The sequence below is a fragment of the Bombina bombina genome, chromosome 1, assembly GCF_027579735.1.
Source record: "Bombina bombina isolate aBomBom1 chromosome 1, aBomBom1.pri, whole genome shotgun sequence".
NCBI lineage: Eukaryota > Metazoa > Chordata > Amphibia > Anura > Bombinatoridae > Bombina > Bombina bombina.
The window spans coordinates 984,433,550-984,461,151 of NC_069499.1; the positions used below are offsets into that span (position 1 = coordinate 984,433,550).

The 27,602-nt window shown below is 39.1% G+C and overlaps 1 protein-coding gene across 2 annotated transcripts in view; it reads left to right on the forward strand.

The window, feature by feature from the left end:
- The window catches only part of ARFGAP1 (ADP ribosylation factor GTPase activating protein 1), a 173,424-nt gene that overhangs the window by 22,140 nt on the left and 123,682 nt on the right, over window positions 1-27,602 (forward strand). For both annotated transcript variants that reach the window (XM_053708883.1, XM_053708893.1), the window contains exon 3: window positions 21,026-21,135. In XM_053708883.1, the coding sequence (XP_053564858.1) occupies window positions 21,026-21,135 (110 nt within the window). The remainder of the gene's footprint in view (window positions 1-21,025; window positions 21,136-27,602) is intronic.

Below are 27,602 nucleotides of genomic sequence, written 5' to 3' on the forward strand. Positions count from 1 at the left end.
ATGAAGCTGCTGTTCCCACACTTGGATCCCTTTTCTGGAGTAAAATATGACATATATAATAATTTAAGGTGAGATTCCCTCCAGGAAGAGGAGAGAGTTACACGAGCAGTCTCTTGAATTGAGAAATATGGTAGTTGGGGGTCTAAAGTTTGATTGATCAGTGCAGCCCACCTGGTCTGGATTTTTTCGAGGTTGTTTTTACCCTTCGCGGATACCATAATTATATATCCTGGGGTAACTGACAAGTGTCCAGTTTTAGCAATAGCAAGCCATTCCCCAACCCTCCCCAGAGACCAGTCCCAGTCATGATCGTATGTAAGTTTGAGGGCGTAATGTCTTGCCTGCAGATAAGCAAAAAAAATTCTTGTGTGGTATATTGAATTCTAATCTAAGAGAATCAAATGATTTAACACATCTTCTTCCAAAATCTAGGATCTGATGGTCTGTAGTCCTGCTTGGAATTGAGGATTACCCAAAAATGGGATAAACCTAGAGACGTGGTATTCCACAGCTAGTAATTTACAAATCTTTTTCCAGGCAAGAATTGGATTGTATATAGATTTTAATTTCTTTATTTCAGACGGAATCGCGTTGGTGTCAGAATGTATAAGTGCCACTGGATATAGGGGATATATTATATTTTTTTCAAGATCATTATCTGTTACGTAATTCTGGGAGAATATCCAGTCGATAACCGTACGTATCAAAAAAACTTGATTGTAAACCCTTAAATCTGGGAGGGCAAAGCCACCATATTTCAATGGAAGCGATAGTTTGAAGAGAGGTATCCTGGGTTTCCTACTCTGCCAGATAAATAATCTCAAGATAGAGTTAAGATGGTCAATGTCCTTCCTTTTAAGGAAAAGCGGAATATTTTGTAGAATATATAGAAGCTTGGGTAAAATCATCTTTTTATAAGCGGCTATTCCAGATAAAGAGAGAGGAAGATTTTGCCAATTTTTGAGAGTATCTTTAATTTTATTTAATGTCGGAGTGATATTGAGAGAATACCAAGTGTCTGGGGTAGAAGAGATATTGATGCCCAAATAACGAAAAGAATTCTGAGCTATGGAAAACGGTATATTCGCCAGAGAGTCTTCTGACCGAGTAATCCAGAATAATTCAGATTTTGTGTTATTGACCTTGTATCCCGAAAAGGATCCAAACTGCTGTACTATAGACAAAAGCTTGGGAACATTTATTCTCCTGTTGGCCATATATATGAGAACATCATCCGCATATAAGGCAATCTTCAACTCCTTCTTACCTATTTTTATTCCATTTAGTTGCTGCCTTACTGAGATGGCAAGTGGTTCGATGGATATGTCAAAAAGAAGCTGGAAGAGAGGGCATCCCTGCCTGGTACCTCGCTGTAATTTTATATCCTGTGATAAGTGACTATTAACCATTATTTTCGTAGAAGCATTTTGATAAAGATTACTAATAAAGCTAGCAAAATTCTCCCGTATTCCAAATTGATCTAGAGTATACAAAAGATGGTCATAATGGTTTGAGTCAAAGGCTTTTTCGGCATCTATAGATATTATTGCCTTATTGGGTATGCCCTCTCTTCCCGCTAGGTCCTGAGCCCCCAATGATTTGAAATAATCAATAACAAGGAAAAGTTCACGTATTTTGGCAGCAGAATTTCTATTCTGTAAAAAACCAGCTTGGTCTACGTGAATAATAGGAGGTAAGATGCTTTGTAGCCTGTGTGCTAATATAGATGTTAAGATTTTATAATCTGTGTTGAGTAAGGCAATGGGCCTGTAGGATTCTTTTTTTGTTGGATCCTTGCCTGGCTTTAATATTAATGTAGTTTAAGAAGCAGAGAAATTAGCTGATGGCTCTTTTCTCTATCTCTCTCTATCTCTCTCTATCTCTCTCTATCTCTCTCTATCTCTCTCTATCTCTCTCTCTCTCTATCTCTCTCTATCTCTCTCTATGGTTATTCTCTATGTGACGAGACAGAGAGAGGGAGGGGAAGGAGAAGGGAGAGGGGGGAAAAAAAAGAAAAAAAAAAGAAGAGCATGACATTTTAAGCAACTTTCTAATTTACTCCTATTACCAAATTGTATTAATTCTCTTGGTATCTTTTTATTTGAATTGCAAGAATGTAAGTTTAGATGCCGCCCATTTTTGGTAAACAACCTGGGTTCTTGCTGATTGGTGGATAAATTCATCCACCAATAAAAAAAGTGCTGTCCATAGTACTGAACCAAAAAAAGCTTAGATGCATTCTTTTCAAATAAAGATAGCAAGAGAATGGAGAAAAATTGATAATAGGAGTAAATTAGAAAGTTGCTTAAAATGTTATGCTCTATCTGAATCACGAAAGAAAACATTTTGGGTTCAGTGTCCCTTTAATATTTGCCAGTCCTGTTTCCCAAGTGGAGTTATCTAAAGCAACTTTTTACCCTAAGAACATGTTCTCTTGCATGTTCGTATGGGGAGGTGATGTATACATTTATGAAAGTGCACCATAAAAAAAGTAATTTAAAGTTCAGTCAAGTCCAAAAAAAACTTTCATGTTTCAAATAGGGCATGTAATTTTTAAACAACTTTCCAATTTACTTTTATCAACAATTTTGCTTTGTTCTCTTGGTATTCTTAGTTGAAAGCTAAACCTAGGAGGTTCATATGCTAATTTCTTAGACCTTGAAGGCCACCTTTAATCTAAATGCATTTTGATAGTTTTTCACTACTTGAGGGCATTAGTTCACGTGTTTCATATAGATAACAAGAGCCCATGCACGTGAATTTACCATGGAGAGAGCTCTGATTGGCTAAAATGCAAGTCTGTCAAAAGAACTAAAATAAGGGGGAAGTCTGCTGAGGCTTAGATACAAGGTAATTACAGAGCTACAACTTTTATAATTATAACGGTGTTGGTTATGCAAAACTGGGGAATTGGTAATTAAGGGACTATCTATCTTTTAAAACAACAAAAATTCTGGTGTTGACTGTCCCTTTTTAAAACTTATACAAAACAAATAATTGAACCATTCACACAAAACTACCAAGGAAAAAATTGTATTGTTTAGGTGCATCATAAATCATAACTAATTTGATCACCAAAAATCGTACAATTTGTATTTAAATTACACAGGAGTAAAACATATTAAAGGGACAGTCAACACCAGAATTTTTGTTGTTTTAAAAGATAGATAATCCCTTAATTACCCATTCCTCAGTTTTGCATAACCAACACAGTTATAATAATACACATTTTACCTCTGTAATTACCTTGTATCAAAGCCTCTGCAGCCTGCCCCCTTATTTCAGTTCTTTTGACAGACTTGCATTTTAAGCCAATCAGTGCTCACTCCTCGGTAAATTCACATGCATGAGCTCAATGTTATCTATATGAAACACATGAACTAAGCCCTCTAGTGGTGAAAAACTGTCAAAATGCATTTAGATTAGAGGCGGCCTTCAAAGTTTAAGAAATTAGGATATGAACCTCCTAGGTTTAGCTTTCAACTAAGAATACCAAGAGAACAAAGCAAAATTGGTGATAAAAGTAAATTGGAAATCATGAAAAAATTTTGACTGTCCCTTTTTAAATATGTCACAACATAAATCTTAATTTAAAGTGATGGTAATTGGTCAATCTGATTCTCGCCGTATGGCTCGCACAAACATTGGCTAAGCAGTAAATATGTCACCTCTTGAAAAAAGGGGGGCGGCCCTGGTGGGGGCGAGTATAAGAAACTACAGAACCATTTAATCTTTTCAGGTACAATATTATAATAAAGTGAAGGAACAATATACTTTTTTTTTTTTTTTTTCTCCAACAAGGATTTCACATTTCTCTTCAAAGAAAGCTTTGTTTACCATTTCTTTAAGCGGGGGGGGGGGGGGGGGGTTTAACATGCAGCAGTCTCTGTCTCTATTCTTACCTTATTGTTGCACCTCCTCGCTCGTAACTACATTACCCATATTATGTGGTAATGTAGTCTTGTGCAAGCAGCGCCACCTATAAGACAGTCTTGTGCCAGCAGTGCTTTGGTAAGGTGCCCTGTAGGAAGCGCAACGTTCTTTGGGTACTGAATATTTACTAGCAGCAGTGGATGTTGGTGTCCAGCATGGAGCAGATCTCCTTTGGCCCCTGAAGATTGTGTGCCAGCAGTGGGGTGTCCAGCAGGGAGTGGGTTGATCTCCCATTGATCCCTGAAGATTTAGCAGCGCAACGATCTTTGGTGATAGAGCGAATCTCCCTTTTCTTTCATGTAATTAACAAGAGTCCATGAGCTAGTGACGTATGGGATATACATTCCTACCAGGAGGGGCAAAGTTTCCCAAACCTTAAAATGCCTATAAATACACCCCTCACCACACCCACAAATCAGTTTTACAAACTTTGCCTCCAAGGGAGGTGGTGAAGTAAGTTTGTGCTAGATTCTACGTTGATATGCGCTCCGCAGCAAGTTGGAGCCCGGTTTTCCTCTCAGCGTGCAGTGAATGTCAGAGGGATGTGAAGAGAGTATTGCCTATTGAATGCAGTGATCTCCTTCTACGGGGTCTATTTCATAAGGTTCTCTGTTATCGGTCGTAGAGATTCATCTCTTACCTCCCTTTTCAGATCGACGATATACTCTTATATTTACCATTTCCTCTACTGATTCTCGTTTCAGTACTGGTTTGGCTTTCTACAAACATGTAGATGAGTGTCCTGGGGTAAGTAAGTCTTATTTTCTGTGACACTCTAAGCTATGGTTGGGCACTTTATTTATAAAGTTCTAAATATATGTATTCAAACATTTATTTGCCTTGACTCAGAATGTTCAACTTTCCTTATTTCCAGACAGTCAGTTTCATATTTGGGATTATGCATTGAATTATCATATTTTTCTTACCTCAAAAATTTGACTTTTTTCCCTGTGGGCTGTTAGGCTCGCGGGGGCTGAAAATGCTTCATTTTATTGCGTCATTCTTGGCGCGGACTTTTTTGGCGCAAAAATTATTTTCCGTTTCCGGCGTCATACGTGTCGCCGGAAGTTGCGTCATTTTTTGACGTTATTTTGCGCCAAAAATGTCGGCGTTCCGGATGTGGCGTCATTTTTGGCGCCAAAAGCATTTAGGCGCCAAATAATGTGGGCGTCTTATTTGGCGCTAAAAAATATGGGCGTCGCTTTTGTCTCCACATTATTTCAGTCTCATTTTTCATTTGCTTCTGGTTGCTAGAAGCTTGATGTTTGGCATTTTTTCCCATTCCTGAAACTGTCTTATAAGGAATTTGATCTATTTTGCTTTATATGTTGTTTTTTCTCTTACATATTGCAAGATGTCTCACGTTGCATCTGAGCCAGAAGATACTACAGGAAAACCACTGCCTGCTGGATCTACCAAAGCTAAGTGTATCTGCTGTAAACTTTTGGTAGCTATTCCTCCAGCTGTTGTTTGTAATAATTGTCATGACAAACTTGTTAAAGCAGATAATATTTCCTTTAGTGATGTACCATTGCCTGTTGCAGTTCCCTCAACATCTAAGGTGCAGAATGTTCCTGATAACATAAGAGATTTTGTTTCTGAATCCATAAAGAAGGCTTTGTCTGTTATTTCTCCTTCTAGTAAACGTAAAAAGTCTTTTAAATCTTCTCTCTCTACAGATGAATTTTTAAATGAACACCATCATTCTGATTCTTTGGACTCTTCTGGTTCAGAGGATTCTATCTCAGAGATTGATGCTGATAAATCTTCATATTTATTTAAGATGGAATTTATTCGCTCTTTACTTAAAGAAGTACTAATTGCTTTAGAAATAGAGGATTCTAGTCCTCTTGATACTAATTCTATACGTTTGGATAAGGTTTTTAAAGCTCCTGCGGTTATTCCAGAAGTCTTTCCTGTTCCTAATGCTATTTCTGCAGTAATTTCCAAGGAATGGGATAAATTGGGTAATTCATTTACTCCTTCTAAACGTTTTAAGCAATTATATCCTGTTCCGCCTGACAGGTTAGAATTTTGGGACAAAATCCCTAAAGTTGATGGGGCTATTTCTACCCTTGCTAAACGTACTACCATTCCTACGTCAGATGGTACCTCGTTTAAGGATCCTTTAGATAGAAAAATTGAATCTTTTCTAAGAAAAGCTTATCTATGTTCAGGTAATCTTCTTAGACCTGCTATATCATTGGCTGATGTTGCTGCAGCTTCAACTTTTTGGTTGGAAACTCTAGCGCAACAAGTAACAAATCGTGATTCTCATGATATTATTATTCTTCTCCAGCATGCTAATAATTTCATCTGTGATGCCATTTTTGATATTATTAGAGTTGATGTTAGGTTTATGTCTCTGGCTATCTTAGCCAGAAGAGCTTTATGGCTTAAGACCTGGAATGCTGATATGGCTTCTAAATCAACTCTACTTTCTATTTCTTTCCAGGGAAACAAATTATTTGGTTCTCAGTTGGATTCTATTATTTCAACTGTTACTGGTGGGAAAGGAACTTTTTTACCACAGGATAAAAAGTCTAAAGGTAAAAACAGGGCTAACAATCGTTTTCGTTCCTTTCGTTTCAACAAAGAACAAAAGCCTGATCCTTCGTCCTCAGGAGCAGTTTCAGTTTGGAAACCATCTCCAGTCTGGAATAAATCCAAGCCTGCTAGAAAGGCAAAGCCTGCTTCTAAGTTCACATGAAGGTACGGCCCTCATTCCAGTTCAGCTGGTAGGGGGCAGGTTACGTTTTTTCAAAGAAATTTGGATCAATTCTGTTCACAATCTTTGGATTCAGAACATTGTTTCAGAAGGGTACAGAATTGGTTTCAAGATGAGACCTCCTGCAAAGAGATTTTTTCTTTCCCGTGTCCCAGTAAATCCAGTGAAAGCTCAAGCATTTCTGAATTGTGTTTCAGATCTAGAGTTGGCTGGAGTAATTATGCCAGTTCCAGTTCCGGAACAGGGGATGGGGTTTTATTCAAATCTCTTCATTGTACCAAAGAAGGAGAATTCCTTCAGACCAGTTCTGGATCTAAAATTATTGAATCGTTATGTAAGGATACCAACGTTCAAGATGGTAACTGTAAGGACTATATTGCCTTTTGTTCAGCAAGGGAATTATATGTCCACAATAGATTTACAGGATGCATATCTGCATATTCCGATTCATCCAGATCATTATCAGTTCCTGAGATTCTCTTTTCTAGACAAGCATTACCAATTTGTGGCTCTACCGTTTGGCCTTGCTACAGCTCCAAGAATTTTCATAAAGATTCTCGGTGCCCTTCTGTCTGTAATCAGAGAACAGGGTATTGTGGTATTTCCTTATTTGGACGATATCTTGGTACTTGCTCAGTCTTTACATTTAGCAGAGTCTCATACGAATCGACTTGTGTTGTTTCTTCAAGATCATGGTTGGAGGATCAATTTACCAAAAAGTTCTTTGATTCCTCAAACAAGGGTAACCTTTCTGGGTTTCCAGATAGATTCAGTGTCCATGACTCTGTCTTTAACAGACAAGAGACGTCTAAAATTGATTACAGCTTGTCGAAACCTTCAGTCTCAATCATTCCCTTCGGTAGCCTTATGCATGGAAATTCTAGGTCTTATGACTGCTGCATCGGACGCGATCCCCTTTGCTCGTTTTCACATGCGACCTCTTCAGCTCTGTATGCTGAACCAATGGTGCAGGGATTACACGAAGATATATCAATTAATATCTTTAAAACCGATTGTTCGACACTCTCTAACGTGGTGGACAGATCACCTTCGTTTAATTCAGGGGGGCTTCTTTTGTTCTTCCGACCTGGACTGTAATTTCAACAGATGCAAGTCTCACAGGTTGGGGAGCTGTGTGGGGATCTCTGACGGCACAAGGAGTTTGGGAATCTCAGGAGGTGAGATTACCGATCAATATCTTGGAACTCCGTGCAGTTTTCAGAGCTCTTCAGTTTTGGCCTCTTCTGAAGAGAGAATCGTTCATTTGTTTTCAGACAGACAATGTCACAACTGTGGCATACATCAATCATCAAGGAGGGACTCACAGTCCTCTGGCTATGAAAGAAGTATCTCAAATTTTGGTTTGGACGGAATCCAGCTCCTGTCTAATCTCTGCGGTTCATATCCCAGGTGTAGACAATTGGGAAGCGGATTATCTCAGTCGCCAAACGTTGCATCCGGGCGAATGGTCTCTTCACCCAGAGGTATTTCTTCAGATTGTTCAAATGTGGGGGCTCCCAGAGATAGATCTGATGGCCTCTCATCTAAACAAGAAACTTCCCAGGTATCTGTCCAGATCCCGGGATCCTCAGGCGGAGGCAGTGGATGCATTATCACTTCCTTGGAAGTATCATCCTGCCTATATCTTTCCGCCTCTAGTTCTTCTTCCAAGAGTAATCTCCAAGATTCTGAGGGAATGCTCGTTTGTTCTGCTAATAGCTCCGGCATGGCCTCACAGGTTTTGGTATGCGGATCTTGTCCGGATGGCATCTTGCCAACCATGGACTCTTCCGTTAAGACCAGACCTTCTGTCGCAAGGTCCTTTTTTCCATCCGGATCTGAAATCCTTAAATTTAAAGGTATGGAGATTGAACGCTTGATTCTTGGTCAAAGAGGTTTCTCTGACTCCGTGATTAATACTATGTTACAGGCTCGTAAATCTGTATCTCGAGAGATATATTATAGAGTCTGGAAGACTTATATTTCTTGGTGTCTTTCTCATCATTTTTCTTGGCATTCTTTTAGAATACCGAGAATTTTACAGTTTCTTCAGGATGGTTTAGATAAGGGTTTGTCCGCAAGTTCTTTGAAAGGACAAATCTCCGCTCTTTCTGTTCTTTTTCACAGAAAGATTGCTATTCTTCCTGATATTCATTGTTTTGTACAAGCTTTGGTTCGTATAAAACCTGTCATTAAGTCAATTTCTCCTCCTTGGAGTTTGAATTTGGTTCTGGGAGCTCTTCAAGCTCCTCCGTTTGAACCTATGCATTCATTGGACATTAAATTACTTTCTTGGAAAGTTTTGTTCCTTTTGGCCATCTCTTCTGCTAGAAGAGTTTCTGAATTATCTGCTCTTTCTTGTGAGTCTCCTTTTCTGATTTTTCATCAGGATAAGGCGGTGTTGCGAACTTCTTTTGAATTTTTACCTAAAGTTGTGAATTCCAACAACATTAGTAGAGAAATTGTGGTTCCTTCATTATGTCCTAATCCTAAGAATTCTAAGGAGAAATCGTTGCATTCTTTGGATGTTGTTAGAGCTTTGAAATATTATGTTGAAGCTACGAAATCTTTCCGTAAGACTTCTAGTCTATTTGTTATCTTTTCCGGTTCTAGGAAAGGCCAGAAAGCTTCTGCTATTTCTTTGGCATCTTGGTTGAAATCTTTAATTCATCTTGCCTATGTTGAGTCGGGTAAAATTCCGCCTCAGAGAATTACAGCTCATTCTACTAGGTCAGTATCTACTTCCTGGGCGTTTAGGAATGAAGCTTCGGTTGACCAGATCTGCAAAGCAGCAACTTGGTCCTCTTTGCATACTTTTACTAAATTCTACCATTTTGATGTATTTTCTTCTTCTGAAGCAGTTTTTGGTAGAAAAGTTCTTCAGGCAGCGGTTTCAGTTTGAATCTTCTGCTTATGTTTTTTGTTAAACTTTATTTTGGGTGTGGATTATTTTCAGCAGGAATTGGCTGTCTTTATTTTATCCCTCCCTCTCTAGTGACTCTTGTGTGGAAAGATCCACATCTTGGGTAGTCATTATCCCATACGTCACTAGCTCATGGACTCTTGTTAATTACATGAAAGAAAACATAATTTATGTAAGAACTTACCTGATAAATTCATTTCTTTCATATTAACAAGAGTCCATGAGGCCCACCCTTTTTTGTGGTGGTTATGATTTTTTTGTATAAAGCACAATTATTCCAATTCCTTATTTTATATGCTTCGCACTTTTTTTCTTATCACCCCACTTCTTGGCTATTCGTTAAACTGATTTGTGGGTGTGGTGAGGGGTGTATTTATAGGCATTTTAAGGTTTGGGAAACTTTGCCCCTCCTGGTAGGAATGTATATCCCATACGTCACTAGCTCATGGACTCTTGTTAATATGAAAGAAATGAATTTATCAGGTAAGTTCTTACATAAATTATGTTTTTTTAGATTGTGTGCCGTGCGGTTCCCTGCATTTTTTTGTGTTTAGCGTTGAATGGCAGAATCAGATTTGCCTGTGTGCCCATAATAGAAGGCTATTATTTTATTATTATTTTTATAAGATCGTTAGCAGCCCTTAATTTGTTTTGATGCATAAGTAAACTGCTGAGATATGCTCCTTCCTAAATGTGTACAAGCCCATCCCAATGACGAGAAAATATCTCTTCGCTAAAGTAATGGTGCCCCTGTTTTTCTACAAAATTATTGGACATGGGTATGATTAATTGCATGTGTATAAATCACAGACTGCAGAAAATCATGTGCACTATTTAATTTGCTGCAATGTCAGGCAATACAATTTACATAATCCATACACTTATAGTTAATTATACCCAGGCCATGTTGTAGGAAAACATAGGCATCCTTACTTTAGTGATAAGGGATATTTTTTTGAAAATGTTTGTCAGTTGTATATATGCATAAAGCAAGGAGTATAGGGCTCTGTGTATAGATGTTTTAGAAGCCCATATATGCCAGTTCTAATCAATTTCTACTTGTCTACTGTATCTTTTGTTTGTATGTTATCTAAATTAGGGGTGGCAATGACATGTAATGCTACCTCTAAGATTCTAGCATATTCCAGGGACACTCAAGTCAAAATTAAACTTTCATGATTCAAATAGAACATGCAAGTTAAACAACTTTCTAATTTACCTACATTAACTAAATGTGCACAATCTTTTTATATTTACACATTTTGAGTCACCAGCTCCTACTGAGCATGTGCAAGAATTCACAGAATATACTTATATGCAATTGTGATTGGCTAATGCTTGTCACATGATACGAGAGGAGTGGAAATAGACATAACTTTGAAATTTTGTCAGAACAAAATCTACTACTCATTTGAAGTTCAGACTAAGTGCTATTGCATTGTCTTTATCATGCTTTTGTTGACTAGGTAAATCTACTGTAATTACTGGTCCTTTAAAGGGACAGTACACTGTAAAATTGTTTTTCCATAAATGTATTTTAAATGACTTGTTATACCAACTGCAGAGTATAAAATATTTGAGAAATTTCATTTTCGGGTTTATTTGTGTATCTGAAGTAGCTGGTTTTGTGCTTTGAAACCACAGCCTATTACAATGGGTTGAGCTTCAGGTAATATCAGATCTCATTATGTTATCACTTTTATGTACACAGACTTGCTTCCTTATCTTATATTTGTCTAGAACACCAAAGCTCAATACATAGAGAGAAGAATGGAAAATTATCATTTTATTACTTAACTATCATGCCCCCCACTGAGGGTGTAATCTCTTCTGCTGGCTGTGTTTACTTAGGCTTGTCAATAGCGTATACACCAGTATCAAAACTTTCAGTATAGGTTGGGAAACCACAAGCTAAATCAGCTATTTCAAATGCTGAAATATGAGTAAAGGAGCTACTTGCAACCAATTTAATACACTCTAGCAGGTAAAAAGGATCTTTGGGAATAATTTAAAGGGAAGAACGTTTTTGGGTGAACTGTCCCTTTAACTACCACTGGTGCTTTGCTGTGTGTAAAATATTTATTTAGATTAGATCATCTTCAGATTGGGCTCACACTCTTGTGAAGGTTCTGCCCCCCTTGCCCTACCAAATGTCAGTTGCTTGTAATATCTTTTTGACTTTGTCCTGGTCTCCTGCTACAGACTCAAGCCATTCTAGTGACTAGCCTGATGATGCTACTGATTCCCACTGTATTCCCAGACTTTTCTTGATTACTTTGGACCTAGGTCTATAGAGGAAGTTGGTTATACCTTTTTACATTTAGCATTTAATTCTGAACCATAAATGATTATGCTTTACATTTGGGTTGCAGTGTACAATTGTATGTTTTTTGGTGGACCGGTAAGCTTTCTCTTGGCTTGGATCAAGCACAGACAAATTTTCTACTTTTTTCTTTCTTCTTCTTTTCTTTCTTTCTCCAACATAGGTGTGTCCGGTCCACGGCGTCATCCTTACTTGTGGGATATTCTCCTCCCCAACAGGAAATGGCAAAGAGCCCAGCAAAGCTGGTCACATGATCCCTCCTAGGCTCCGCCTACCCCAGTCATTCTCTTTGCCGTTGTACAGGCAACATCTCCACGGAGATGGCTTAGAGTTTTTTAGTGTTTAACTGTAGTTTTTATTATTCAATCAAGAGTTTGTTATTTTGAAATAGTGCTGGTATGTACTATTTACTCAGAAACAGAAAAGAGATGAAGATTTCTGTTTGTATGAGGAAAATGATTTTAGCAACCGTAACTAAAATCCATGGCTGTTCCACACAGGACTGTTGAGAGCAATTAACTTCAGTTGGGGGAACAGTATGCAGTCTCTTGCTGCTTGAGGTATGACACATTCTAACAAGACGATGTAATGCTGGAAGCTGTCATTTTCCCTATGGGATCCGGTAAGCCATGTTTATTACGATCGTAAATAAGGGCTTCACAAGGGCTTATTAAGACTGTAGACTTTTTTTGGGCTAAATCGATTCATTATTAACACATATTTAGCCTTGAGGAATCATTTTATCTGGGTATTTTGATATAATAATATCGGCAGGCACTGTATTAGACACCTTATACCTTAGGGGCTTTCCCAAAGCATAAGCAGAGCCTCATTTTCGCGCCGGTGTGGCGCACTTGTTTTTGAGAGGCATGGCATGCAGTCGCATGTGAGAGGAGCTCTGACACTTAGAAAAGACTTTCTGAAGGCGTCATTTGGTATCGTATTCCCCTTTGGGCTTGGTTGGGTCTCAGCAAAGCAGATACCAGGGACTGTAAAGGGGTTAAAGTTTAAAACGGCTCCGGTTCCGTTATTTTAAGGGTTAAAGCTTCCAAATTTGGTGTGCAATACTTTTAAGGCTTTAAGACACTGTGGTGAAAATTTGGTGAATTTTGCACAATTCCTTCATGTTTTTTCGCAATTGCAATAATAAAGTGTGTTCAGTTTAAAATTTAAAGTGACAGTAACGGTTTTATTTTAAAACGTTTTTGTACTTTGTTATCAAGTTTATGCCTGTTTAACATGTCTGAACTACCAGATAGACTGTGTTCTGTATGTGGGGAAGCCAGAATTCCTATTCATTTAAATAAATGTGATTTATGTGATAATGACAATGATGCCCAAGATGATTCCTCAAGTGAGGGGAGTAAGCATGGTACTGCATCATTCCCTCCTTCGTCTACACGAGTCTTGCCCACTCAGGAGGCCCCTAGTACATCTAGCGCGCCAATACTCCTTACTATGCAACAATTAACGGCTGTAATGGATAATTCTGTCAAAAACATTTTAGCCCAAATGAACACTTGTCAGCGTAAGCGCGGCTGCTCTGTTTTAGATACTGAAGAGCATGGCAACGCTGATACTAATATCTCTGAAGGGCCCCTAACCCAGTCTGATGGGGCCAGGGAAGTTTTGTCTGAGGGAGAAATTACTGATTCAGGGAACATTTCTCAACAGGCTGAACCTGATGTGATTGCATTTAAATTTAAGTTGGAACATCTCCGCATTCTGCTTAAGGAGGTATTATCCACTCTGGATGATTGTGACAAGTTGGTCATCCCAGAGAAACTATGTAAAATGGACAAGTTCCTAGAGGTGCCGGGGCTCCCAGAAGCTTTTCCTATACCCAAGCGGGTGGCGGACATTGTTAATAAAGAATGGGAAAGGCCCGGTATTCCTTTCGTCCCTCCCCCCATATTTAAAAAATTGTTTCCTTTGGTCGACCCTAGAAAGGACTTATGGCAGACAGTCCCCAAGGTCGAGGGGGCGGTTTCCACTTTAAACAAACGCACCACTATACCCATAGAGGATAGTTGTGCTTTCAAAGATCCTATGGATAAAAAATTAGAAGGTTTGCTTAAAAAGATGTTTGTTCAGCAGGGTTACCTTCTACAACCAATTGCATGCATTGTCCCTGTCGCTACAGCCGCATGTTTCTGGTTCGATGAGCTGATAAAGGCGGTCGATAGTGATTCTCCTCCTTATGAGGAGATTATGGACAGAATCAATGCTCTCAAATTGGCTAATTCTTTCACCCTAGACGCCACTTTGCAATTGGCTAGGTTAGCGGCTAAGAATTCTGGGTTTGCTATTGTGGCGCGCAGAGCGCTTTGGTTGAAATCTTGGTCGGCTGATGCGTCTTCCAAGAACAAGCTACTTAACATTCCTTTCAAGGGGAAAACGCTGTTTGGCCCTGACTTGAAAGAGATTATCTCTGATATCACTGGGGGTAAGGGCCACGCCCTTCCTCAGGATCGGCCTTTCAAGGCAAAAAATAAACCTAATTTTCGTCCCTTTCGTAGAAACGGACCAGCCCGAGGTGCTACGTCCTCTAAGCAAGAGGGTAATACTTCTCAAGCCAAGCCAGCTTGGAGACCAATGCAAGGCTGGAACAAGGGAAAGCAGGCCAAGAAACCTGCCACTGCTACCAAGACTGCATGAAATGTTGGCCCCCGATCCGGGACCGGATCTGGTGGGGGGCAGACTCTCTCTCTTCGCTCAGGCTTGGGCAAGAGATGTTCTGGATCCTTGGGCGCTAGAAATAGTCTCCCAAGGTTATCTTCTGGAATTCAAGGGGCTTCCCCCAAGGGGGAGGTTCCACAGGTCTCAGTTGTCTTCAGACCACATAAAAAGACAGGCATTCTTACATTGTGTAGAAGACCTGTTAAAAATGGGAGTGATTCATCCTGTTCCATTAAGAGAACAAGGGATGGGGTTCTACTCCAATCTGTTCATAGTTCCCAAAAAAGAGGGAACGTTCAGACCAATCTTAGATCTCAAGATCTTAAACAAGTTTCTCAAGGTTCCATCGTTCAAGATGGAAACCATTCGAACTATTCTTCCTTCCATCCAGGAAGGTCAATTCATGACCACGGTGGATTTAAAGGATGCGTATCTACATATTCCTATCCACAAGGAACATCATCGGTTCCTAAGGTTCGCATTCCTGGACAAGCATTACCAGTTCGTGGCGCTTCCTTTCGGATTAGCCACTGCTCCAAGGATTTTCACAAAGGTACTAGGGTCCCTTCTAGCTGTGCTAAGACCAAGGGGCATTGCTGTAGTACCTTACTTGGACGACATTCTGATTCAAGCGTCGTCCCTTCCTCAAGCAAAGGCTCACACGGACATCGTCCTGGCCTTTCTCAGATCTCACGGATGGAAAGTGAACGTGGAAAAGAGTTCTCTATCTCCGTCAACAAGGGTTCCCTTCTTGGGAACAATAATAGACTCCTTAGAAATGAGGATATTTCTGACAGAGGCCAGAAAAACAAAGCTTCTAGACTCTTGTCGGATACTTCATTCCGTTCCTCTTCCTTCCATAGCTCAGTGCATGGAAGTGATCGGGTTGATGGTAGCGGCAATGGACATAGTTCCTTTTGCGCGCATTCATCTAAGACCATTACAACTGTGCATGCTCAGTCAGTGGAATGGGGATTATACAGACTTGTCTCCGAAGATACAAGTAAATCAGAGGTCCAGAGACTCACTCCGTTGGTGGCTGTCCCTGGACAACCTGTCACAAGGGATGACATTCCGCAGACCAGAGTGGGTCATTGTCACGACCGACGCCAGTCTGATGGGCTGGGGCGCGGTCTGGGGAGCCCTGAGAGCTCAGGGTCTTTGGTCTCGGGAAGAATCTCTTCTACCGATAAATATTCTGGAACTGAGAGCGATATTCAATACTCTCAAGGCTTGGCCTCAGCTAGCGAGGGCCAAGTTCATACGGTGTCAATCAGACAACATGACAACTGTTGCGTACATCAACCATCAGGGGGGAACAAGGAGTTCTCTAGCGATGGAAGAAGTGACCAAAATCATTCTATGGGCGGAGTCTCACTCCTGCCACCTGTCCGCTATCCACATCCCAGGAGTGGAAAATTGGGAAGCGGATTTTCTGAGTCGTCAGACATTGCATCCGGGGGAGTGGGAACTCCATCCGGAAATCTTTGCCCAAGTCACTCAGCTGTGGGGCATTCCAGACATGGATCTGATGGCCTCTCGTCAGAACTTCAAAGTTCCTTGCTACGGGTCCAGATCCAGGGATCCCAAGGCGGCTCTAGTGGATGCACTAGTAGCACCTTGGACCTTCAAACTAGCTTATGTGTTCCCGCCGTTTCCTCTCATCCCCAGGCTGGTAGCCAGGATCAATCAGGAGAGGGCGTCGGTGATCTTGATAGCTCCTGCGTGGCCACGCAGGACTTGGTATGCAGATCTGGTGAATATGTCATCGGCTCCACCTTGGAAGCTACCTTTGAGACGAGACCTTCTTGTTCAGGGTCCGTTCGAACATCCGAACCTGGTTTCACTCCAGCTGACTGCTTGGAGATTGAACGCTTGATCTTATCGAAGCGAGGGTTCTCAGATTCTGTTATCGATACTCTTGTTCAGGCCAGAAAGCCTGTAACTAGAAAAATTTACCACAAAATTTGGAAAAAATATATCTGTTGGTGTGAATCTAAAGGATTCCCTTGGGACAAGGTTAAGATTCCTAAGATTCTATCCTTCCTTCAAGAAGGATTGGAAAAGGGATTATCTGCAAGTTCCCTGAAGGGACAGATTTCTGCCTTGTCTGTGTTACTTCACAAAAAGCTGGCAGCTGTGCCAGATGTTCAAGCCTTTGTTCAGGCTCTGGTTAGAATTAAGCCTGTTTACAAACCTTTGACTCCTCCTTGGAGTCTCAATTTAGTTCTTTCAGTTCTTCAGGGGGTTCCGTTTGAACCCTTACATTCCGTTGATATTAAGTTATTATCTTGGAAAGTTTTGTTTTTAGTTGCAATCTCTTCTGCTAGAAGAGTTTCAGAATTATCTGCTCTGCAGTGTTCTCCTCCTTATCTGGTGTTCCATGCAGATAAGGTGGTTTTACGTACTAAACCTGGTTTTCTTCCAAAAGTTGTTTCTAACAAAAACATTAACCAGGAAATTATCGTACCTTCTCTGTGTCCGAAACCAGTTTCAAAGAAGGAACGTTTGTTGCACAATTTGGATGTTGTTCGCGCTCTAAAATTCTATTTAGATGCTACAAAGGATTTTAGACAAACATCTTCCTTGTTTGTTGTTTATTCTGGTAAAAGGAGAGGTCAAAAAGCAACTTCTACCTCTCTCTCTTCTTGGATTAAAAGCATCATCAGATTGGCTTACGAGACTGCCGGACGGCAGCCTCCCGAAAGAATCACAGCTCATTCCACTAGGGCTGTGGCTTCCACATGGGCCTTCAAGAACGAGGCTTCTGTTGATCAGATATGTAGGGCAGCGACTTGGTCTTCACTGCACACTTTTACCAAATTTTACAAGTTTGATACTTTTGCTTCTTCTGAGGCTATTTTTGGGAGAAAGGTTTTGCAAGCCGTGGTGCCTTCCATTTAGGTGACCTGATTTGCTCCCTCCCTTCATCCGTGTCCTAAAGCTTTGGTATTGGTTCCCACAAGTAAGGATGACGCCGTGGACCGGACACACCTATGTTGGAGAAAACAGAATTTATGTTTACCTGATAAATTACTTTCTCCAACGGTGTGTCCGGTCCACGGCCCGCCCTGGTTTTTTTAATCAGGTCTGATAATTTATTTTCTTTAACTACAGTCACCACGGTATCATATGGTTTCTCCTATGCAAATATTCCTCCTTAACGTCGGTCGAATGACTGGGGTAGGCGGAGCCTAGGAGGGATCATGTGACCAGCTTTGCTGGGCTCTTTGCCATTTCCTGTTGGGGAGGAGAATATCCCACAAGTAAGGATGACGCCGTGGACCGGACACACCGTTGGAGAAAGTAATTTATCAGGTAAACATAAATTCTGTTTTTTCATAAAATCCTAACCTTTAGTGATTCATCACCTGGCCACCAGGAGCAGGCAAAGACACCCAAAAGCAAGAGCTTTAATATCTCTCCTCCTTCCTATTCCCTACCACTATTTTTATTAAATCTGGATGTAGTCAGAGCGTTGCAAATTTGTCCTCAGACTAATGTCGACTTTCGACAGTATTCCAATGTGTTTGTTTTCTTTTTGGATAAACTCAAAGGTCAGAAGGCAACTTCTGTTCCTTTAATCTTATGGTTGTAGAGTCTATCTCATAGAACTTACTTGCAGGCGAGAGCTTTATGTAATATAGCAGATTTTTCTCATTATGTATCTATTTCTTGGGTTTCAAGAAGGAGGTATCAGGAGAACATATTTGCAGAGCCACTTCATAGTCAGCTATTTGATGTTTTTGTCTCGGCTGAGGTCATTTTAGACGTAGTTCATGGTAAATAGATGCTTACCTTTCTTTTGTCCCACCCATTTTTTTAAAAAAAAATTCTTTTCTTTTAGTGGATACCACAGCTTGGGTATTAGTTCCCAACAGTAAGGAATTTCGTTTACTCTCACCACCATAAGAAAGAAAACATAATTTATGCTTACCTGATAAATTTCTTTCTTGGTGGTGAGAGTCCACGAATCCGCCCAATTTTTCTAATGGCAGCAGTTCTATTTTGCACTTCTTTACCCTACTATCCTTCCTTCTTACTCTTTCCTCCTATTCTTGGCTGTATGAAATACTGGGAGGAAACCGGAAGTAGGAGGGATATTAAAGCTCTTGCTTTAGGGTGTCTTTGCCTCCTTCTGGTGGCCACTTGATGAATTTCCGATAGTAAGGAATTTTGTGGACTCTCATCACCAAGAAAGAAAGGAATTTATCAGGTAAGCAAAACTTATCTTATTGGAAGTTCTACAAGCACAATAAAATATTTACCAGTGTGATATATGGGTGTTTCTCTAATTTTCCCCAAATCTATGGCACTAAAATATATAGCAATGGGGAGATACATTTAACAAATAACCCCTGGGAAGTTAAATTCTCTGGTGAAAAATATACGTGTCAGGACTAGTAGATTGGGCTACCACTTTAGTTCCTTGGGCAGAGTAGATTTTTTTTTTATTCCACACCCCTGTTTAAGTATACTAGATGTGCAAAAAAAATATGCATTGAAATTTGTATTTGGGGGGAAAAAAAACTATGCTTTGTATTTTGTACTTGTACATTCCATGGGCTGTATGAAATAGTTTCTCAAATCCCAGCGTAATTATGTAAACATTCCCACCCTTCAGATCTCACTGTTTTTTTTTCTTGCAAATTTAAAAGGTGGAATTTTTTATCAAAATACTCAAAACACCAATTACTCTGAAAGGAAAACCTATGCATACAGAAATAACAGCTATTTTAAGGTACAGTGCACTGAAAACATCATATTTTGATGGGACATTAAAGGGACAGTCTACAATAGAATTTTTATTGTTTTAAAAGATAGATAATCCCTTTTATTACCCTTTCCCCAGTTTTGCATAACACATAGTTATATTAATGTACTTTTTTACCTCTGTAATTTACCTTTTTAACTAAGCATCTTCTGACAGACCCCTGATCACATGACTATTATCTATTGACTTGCATTTAGTACTGTGTTGTGCTAAATCTTAAATAACTTCTTGGGCGTGAACACATTGTTATCTATATGGCCGACATTAGCAGTCTCCTGTTGTGAAAAGCAAAAACAAAAGCATGTGATTAAGAGGCTGTCTATAGAGCCTTTGCTAGACTTTGCTTTATAACATTTAAACCTCTAAATTTCTGCCTGTTCCAATGTTGGTTGTGTAAAGCTGGGGAATGGCTAGTAAAGGCATTATCTATCTTTATAAACATTAACAATTTTAGTGTAAACTGTCTCTTTAAACACTCTGAGATGGTACTATTATAAAATAAATTGTGTGTATATATATATATATATATATATATATATATATATATATATATATATATATATATATATATATATATATATATATATATATAAAAACTGCAATATACTTTCATTATTCATTTTGTCCCCTTTTCCTGTAATTCCATTCTGAAACTGTGAGCTCTTCAGTTCCTGCTAGAAATGGAAGTGCAGAACACAGTTATATTACACACAACCATAGACTGCACACTCTAGTGATCTATTTATAACTGTCTCTAATTGGCCACAGCAGAGAAGGTAAGTTAAGTTACACTACGGCAGCTCCCATTGTTTTATAGACACTAACATTTTACAATTATTTTGTTAATAAACAGCTAATGAAACTTTAAAAAATGCATCTACGTGTTATTCTCAGACTAATCTTTTTTTTAAATAAATGCTAGATAGAATGATACATTTAGTGTTTAATGTCCCTTTTTAAGTTTAAAGCATATGCAGGGCTCTTCCTGTGTACCTCGTGTCTATTGTGAACTTTTACATAGCAAAGCTCCTCTGCAAGGCTAAACATGTTTTTTCATGTTTTTGGTGGAGAACTGCTTGGTATATTATGGATGGAAAGTCTTTTAAGTCAGGATAAGGCTGGTATACTACATACTATTAGGAAAAGTATACTGCATCTTAAGTAGGCAATTTATACCCCCTGAACAATTGCGTCTACAAACAAAACATATTGCATATACAAGAAAAGAGTTAGTCGCCCTCACTGGCAAGATAATTGTATCTAATTTTGGAGTATTACACACAGTAATTTTAGCTGTAAGTGGGCAGTGGGTTGGAGCTTATGTGAATACATGCTTGTGGGTAGGGAGCCTGCATATAAGCTGTATATATTTGAAGGGTTGACATGTATGTCTGTATTAGAATGTGAATATTTGATGTGATTGTTTATATATAATGTTGTGGTGGGTCGCAATTGTCAGTTTATCTGGGGGGTGGATTTGTTTGCATAACAGGAGTTTGGATAGGGTTTGTGTAATTTAATTGTGTAAAACTCCCATGTATACTGGAAAAGTAATAAAGTTAATATGCATTTTTGTGGTGCGTGTACTAAAGGTAAAGTTGATTATAAATATGGGATCTGATAAAATGTCTTATTGCACTCCTGATTTGATTTTGTATCTTTCAGACCTGCTTTGAGTGTGGAGCATTTAACCCACAATGGGTCAGTGTGACCTATGGTATCTGGGTGTGTCTGGAGTGCTCTGGAAAGCACCGGGGGCTCGGAGTTCATCTCAGGTGAGTAGAAAGTATACCTGAACCTTGTTAGATGCTCGGCATGTGCTAATTACTTAGCCAAAACATCTAGTTTACCTGCCATCCTTGGGGCAAAACTAGAATAGCACTTCTGTGATTTTCTTATTTTTATTCCGTTTCATCATCAGTAACTGGGGTCCTGATGTAATATGGGGCTCAACATTTTGACAGTATTGCAAACTGCTTGTTGCTTTCAAAAATGAATGTTCCTGTGCAGAGCAAACAGTAAACTATCCCTATTAACTAGATACCTAGATAGCACACAAACATTAACATCCTGTTAGTGTTTTTACTTTAAATTTGAACAGCTGTTAAATTTATTAATGCAAAACATGCTTTAACCTGTTTAGTTGTTGCTTTTTTTGTATGCATGTGTAGCATTGCTTTTTTGCAAGGTATTCTACTTAAAGGGACAATAAAGTCATAATTATACATTCATGATTCAGATAGAAGTAAATTGGAAAGTTGTTTAAAATTGTATGCTCTATTTGCTCTATTATTTAATTTGCTTCCTTCTCTTGTTATCCTTTGCTGAAAGGTTTATCTTGGTAAGTTCAGAAATTACAAAGAACCTAGGTTTTAGCTGCTGATTGGTGGCTGCGTGTGTGTATGTATATGTGTGTATGTATGTGTGTGTTTGTGTGTGTGTATGTGTGTATATATATATATATATATATATATATATATATATATATATATATATATATATATATATATATATATATATATATATATATATATATATATACATTTGTATTATGCCCAGCAGTGAAGGGGTTAATTAGGTAGCTTTTAGGGATAATTTTAGCTTTAGTGTAGAGATCAGCCTCCCAGCTGACACATCCCACCCCCTGATCCCTCCATGACCCCTCTCAAAGAGCTCTCTTCCCTCCCCACCTCACAATTGTCACCGCCATCTTAAGTACTAAAATAAAAGGCTTCTAAAATATATATATATATATATATATATTGGTACCCCCCTCCCCCCAAACAGTTCTCTAACCCTCCCCCCTCTACCTATTTGCCGCCATCTAGCAGTTTTCTGCCAGTACCCAGTTTCCTAAATTTTTATATATATATATATATATATATATATATAACATTTTTCTGCAGTGTTGCTGCCCCCCATCCCAGATCCCTTTCCCAACATTTATTTCCCTCTCCCTATTTCCCATACATAGCATTAGCAGTGCACTTATTGCCCGCCCCCTTGCGTGCACTGCAGGAACAGGATCCGGAACTTCACCAGCGATGGGCCGCCCACCCGCCTCTCTCGTATCCCTCCCACACCACCAACGATCAGCACCATCGCTGGCAGATGCAGAGAGGGCCACAGAGTCGCGCTCTCTGCATTGGATGCTTAAAAAAGGGTATTGCAGGATGCCTCAATATCGAGGCATCACTGCTACCCTGATCGCTTCCATTGCTTGAAAACCCTGAGGACGTGCAGGGTACGTCCTTGGTCATTAACAATAGTTTTTTGTAGGATGTACCCTGAACGTCCTTGGTCGTTAAGGGGTTAAATTAGTCACACAGCAAACCATTCTATCCTAACCACTGGTTATCTTTCCTGAAAAGTGACACTCTTTTTCACAAAAACAGTTATTCTGTCAATGAATATTCCTGTATTCCTGTAAGTAATATGATATTTAAAGTGAATGTAAATTTTGATGATAAAGTGCACTTTTAATTCATCAAAATTTACATTTCACATTTGTTGTGAAAATACTTATCTTTTAATTCTGACAGCCGCTCCAGCTTCCCCCGGTCGTCACAAGCCTCTTCCTACGTCAGAAATGACGGGGAATCAGTGTCTGCTTCAATGCCGCGATTGGAGGAAGCTGGATTCCTCATTTTAGACCCAGGAAGAGGCTTTGTGACTGGCGCGGAAGCAGCTGTCAAGATTAAAAGGTAAGTATTTTCACAACCCGAGTATAATGTACATTTTGATAAATAAAAGTGCCCCTGCAGGGGTGTGGAAATTTTAAAAAAAACTACTTGTCCAAGGGACTAAAGCGGGAGCCCAATCTACTTGTCCTGATTCGCAAAATAATTTAAATCAAAACTGTATTTAAATAAGGTTTTCATTGATAAGGAGACAGACCTAACAATTCTTAATCAACAAATGCAAGTAGGTAGTGAGATTAAACAGATTTCCAAATGAGAATTGTAGCTAACTTTATATAAAAAAACAACAACTAAACTTAACGGAGACAACCTCACGAGGCTATTTATATGCATTGAAATGCTTGGTTACACTAGACTAGATGATATAACTGTGTTGGTTATGTAAATCTGGGGAATGGGTAATAAAGGGATTATCTATCTTTTTAAACAATAAACTTCTAGAGTAGACTGTTCCTTTAACTTCTTAAATTCAGGAGTAAGCTTTGCAAACCGTGAAAGGCTAGGAGGCGAGGTTAAATAAAAAAAAATATATATATATTTTTTTTAGATGTGTGTAACCTATGCAGGGACATGGCAAACTTTATAATTTTATTACAAAAACAATGCCATGTTGCTATTTGCCTGCATCATTTGCTGCATTAGTTGTCATTAAAAGTATGGCAAATGTCTGCAGGAATGTTTTGTTTTGTTTACAAATAAAGGGAAAAGGCTTTCTATCATCTTAGACAATAATAACCTCTAGTTTATGGCTTCTTTTATTAATATACACCATTAATTCTCACTAAAGGTGTCATATGCTTAGGTAATTTAAAGTAATAAAGTAAATTAGGGCTGTGCAATGTTCCTAATAATTTGTATACTATTACTACTGGTATCTTTTTTTGTTAAGTTCAGTTATTGGGGTATGATAAACATATATAAATAATTATTTCACTAAATTTTAAAAATGTTCCAAGACTGGACTGAAAACCACTGCTTTCAATGTGACAGATGTATAAGTAATACAAAAAGGCATGTGTTAAACACACTGGTCACTAACCACACAAGTTAGATCACATTTTCAAAATGCTCATTTAAAACATTTGTAGCCTTTTTAAAATCACTGATATAAACAGCAAAAACCCTACACATGGTAACAATATCATCTAAGCTCAACATAAACCTATTTGATAAGAGCCTTGCCGTTCCTGGCAGGCTTGTAGGAAGTAACCACTCTGACACTCCCTCCTGCACTGAAAAGGCTCAGCAGTACCGCGCGCGCTGAGCAGCCCTCCTCCACAGCTTCTAAACAAAGCAAATGTTAACCCCATGGCTTCCAAAATAGCTGTAGTGTATTGCACAGAAATACATTGCAGCGACCTTTGTTAGCCATGGGTGTTAAAAGGCAAGCAGTTCAGCCACTACGATCGGATCAGATATGTACTGTGAGGGCACGAGGTGAGAAGTAAGCGACATGTTGTTATACATTTATTTCATAGAGCACATAGTGGAATGCAACATACTATTTCTGAGTTAGAATCATCAGCAAGTTAAGAATGCTGATTTTATTATTGAAATACATAAATATGTGTATGATCTTTCTTACTTTCATTTTTTTTACACAGCTGTACTTTGTGTGCTGATTCACTTTGATAACCGAAAACGCTGGAAAACCTCAAAGTGAAACGGCACACAAAGTTCAGCTGTGTAAAAAAAAATGTAAGTAAGAAAGATCATACAAATAATTACGTATTTCTAAACGTACCCCCTCCAGCTCAGATGAACTAACAATCAGGCACTCACCTCCAGCTCACAGATAAACTAACAGGAGCGCTCAGAGGCAGACCGTACTAAAGCAGATCAAAAAGAAAAAAAAAAAGCTTTAGCCCTGCTGCTGTCTGCTTGCCCGCAGCAGGACTAAATGTAATAACAAACCACATGTCCGGCACACAAAACTGCATGTCCTGGGCGTCGGACTATAGGAATTCCACATCCCTGCCCTGTTTTTAATCGAATTTTTAAAAAACGGGCACTTTTTCATCAAAATTTACATTCACTTTAACTTTTATTACCATCTATCTTTAGCTGATTTTTTTTTTTTGGGGGGGATTTTTTTTTTAGTGGTCTCCTAATTAGCAAGTAACTTGTTGATAATTTCTATTTAAAATGTTTATTTAGCTGCAATTGCAAAGGGAATGAACAAATTATTATTGTGATATTAATTTTATGCTTACTTTGAGAGGTAGAAGTTCATTAGTATCCATCCTTTACAATTTTTTCTCTTGCTACATTCACAACTTTATATTTTTGCTCTCCCCTGACCTACCATGCAATCTGTCACTTTAAAGATAACAAGACAATGTAATAGCACTTAGTCTAAACTTCAAATGAGTAGAAGATTATTTTCTCTTGTTAAGTGTATCCAGTCCACTGATCATCCATTACTTATGGGATATTCTCCTGCCCAACAGGAAGTTGCAAGAGGATCACCCACAGCAGAGCTGCTATATAGCTCCTCCCCTCACTGCCATATCCAGTCATTCTCTTGCAACTCTCAACTAAGATGGAGGTCGTAAGAGGACTGTGGTGTTTTATACTTAGTTTATTTCTTCAATCAAAAGTTTGTTATTTTTAAATGGTACCGGAGAGTACTGTTTATCTCAGGCAGTACTTGGAAGAAGAATCTGCCTGCGTTTTCTATGATCTTAGCAGAAGTAACTAAGATCCTTTGCTGTTCTCACATATTCTGAGGAGTGAGGTAACTTCAGAGGGGGAATAGCGTGCAGGTTTTCCTGCAATAAGGTATGTGCAGTTAAAATATTTTTCTAGGGATGGAATTTGCTAGAAAATGCTGCTGATACCGAAGTAATGTAAGTAAAGCCTTAAATGCAGTGATAGCGACTGGTATCAGGCTTATTAATAGAGATACATACTCTTATAAAAGTGTATTTTAAAACGTTTGCTGGCATGTTTAATTGTTTTTTATATATGTTTGGTGATAAAACTTATTGGGGCCTAGTTTTTTCCACATGGCTGGCTTGAATTTTGCCTAGAAACAGTTCCTTGAGGCTTTCCACTGTTGTAATATGATTGGGAGGGGCCTATTTTAGCACTTTTTTGCGCAGAAAAATTACAGACACAGACATCCAGCTTCTTCCTGCATGTTCCAGGACTTCTCTGAAGGGCTCAAAAGGCTTCAAAAGTCGTATTGAGGGAGGTAAAAAGCCACAGTAGAGCTGTGGCAGTTGTTGTGACTGTTTAAAAAAACGTTTTTGTCATTTGTTATTCCGTTTTTGGTATTAAGGGGTTAATCATCCATTTGCAAGTGGGTGCAAAGCTCTGCTAACTTGTTACATACACTGTAAACATTTTGTTAGTGTAACTGCCTTTTTTCACTGTTATTTCAAATTTGGACAAAATTTGTATTTCTTAAAGGCGCAGTAAAGTTTTTTATATTGCTTGTAAACTTGTTTTAAGTGTTTTCCAAGCTTGCTAGTCTCATTGCTAGTCTGTTTAAACATGTCCTACTTGTTCATTGTGTTTGAAAGCCATGGTGGAGCCCCATAGGAGAATGTGTACTAAATGTATTGATTTCACCTTAAACAGTAAAGATCAGTCTTTATCTATAAAAGAATTATCACCAGAGGGTTCTGTCGAGGGGGAAGTTATGCCGACTAACTCTCCCCACGTGTCAGACCCTTCGCCTCCCGCTCAGGGGACGCACGCTAATATGGCGGCAATTACATCAGGGACGCCCATAGCGATTACCTTGCAGGACATGGCTGCAATCATGAATAATACCCTGTCAGAGGTATTATCTAGATTGCCTGAATTAAGAGGCAAGCGCGATAGCTCTGGGGTTAGGAGAGATACAGAGCGCACAAATGCTGTAAGAGCCATGTCTGATACTGCGTCACAGTATGCAGAACATGAGGACGGAGAGCTTCATTCTGTGGGTGACCTCTCTGACTCGGGGAAACCTGATTCAGAGATTTCTAATTTTAAATTTAAGCTTGAGAACCTCCGTGTATTGCTTTGGGAGGTATTAGCTGCTCTGAATGACTGTAATACAGTTGAAATTCCAGAGAAATTGTGTAGGCTGGATAGATACTATGCGGTGCCGGTGTGTACTGACGTTTTTCCTATACCTAAAAGGCTTACAGAAATTATTAGCAAGGAGTGGGATAGACCCGGTGTGCCCTTTTCCCCACCTCCTATATTTAGAAAAATGTTTCCAATAGACGCCACTACACGGGACTTATGGCAGACGGTCCCTAAGGTGGAGGGAGCAGTTTCTACTTTAGCAAAGCGTACCACTATCCCGGTTGAGGACAGTTGTGCTTTTTCAGATCCAATGGATAAAAAATTGGAGGGTTACCTTAAGAAAATGTTTATTCAACAAGGTTTTATTTTGCAGCCCCTTGCATGCATTGCGCCTGTCACTGCTGCAGCTGCATTCTGGTTTGAGGCCCTGGAAGAGGCCATCCATACAGCTCCATTGGAGGAAATTATTGACAAGCTTAGAACGCTTAAGCTAGCTAACTCATTTGTTTCTGATGCCA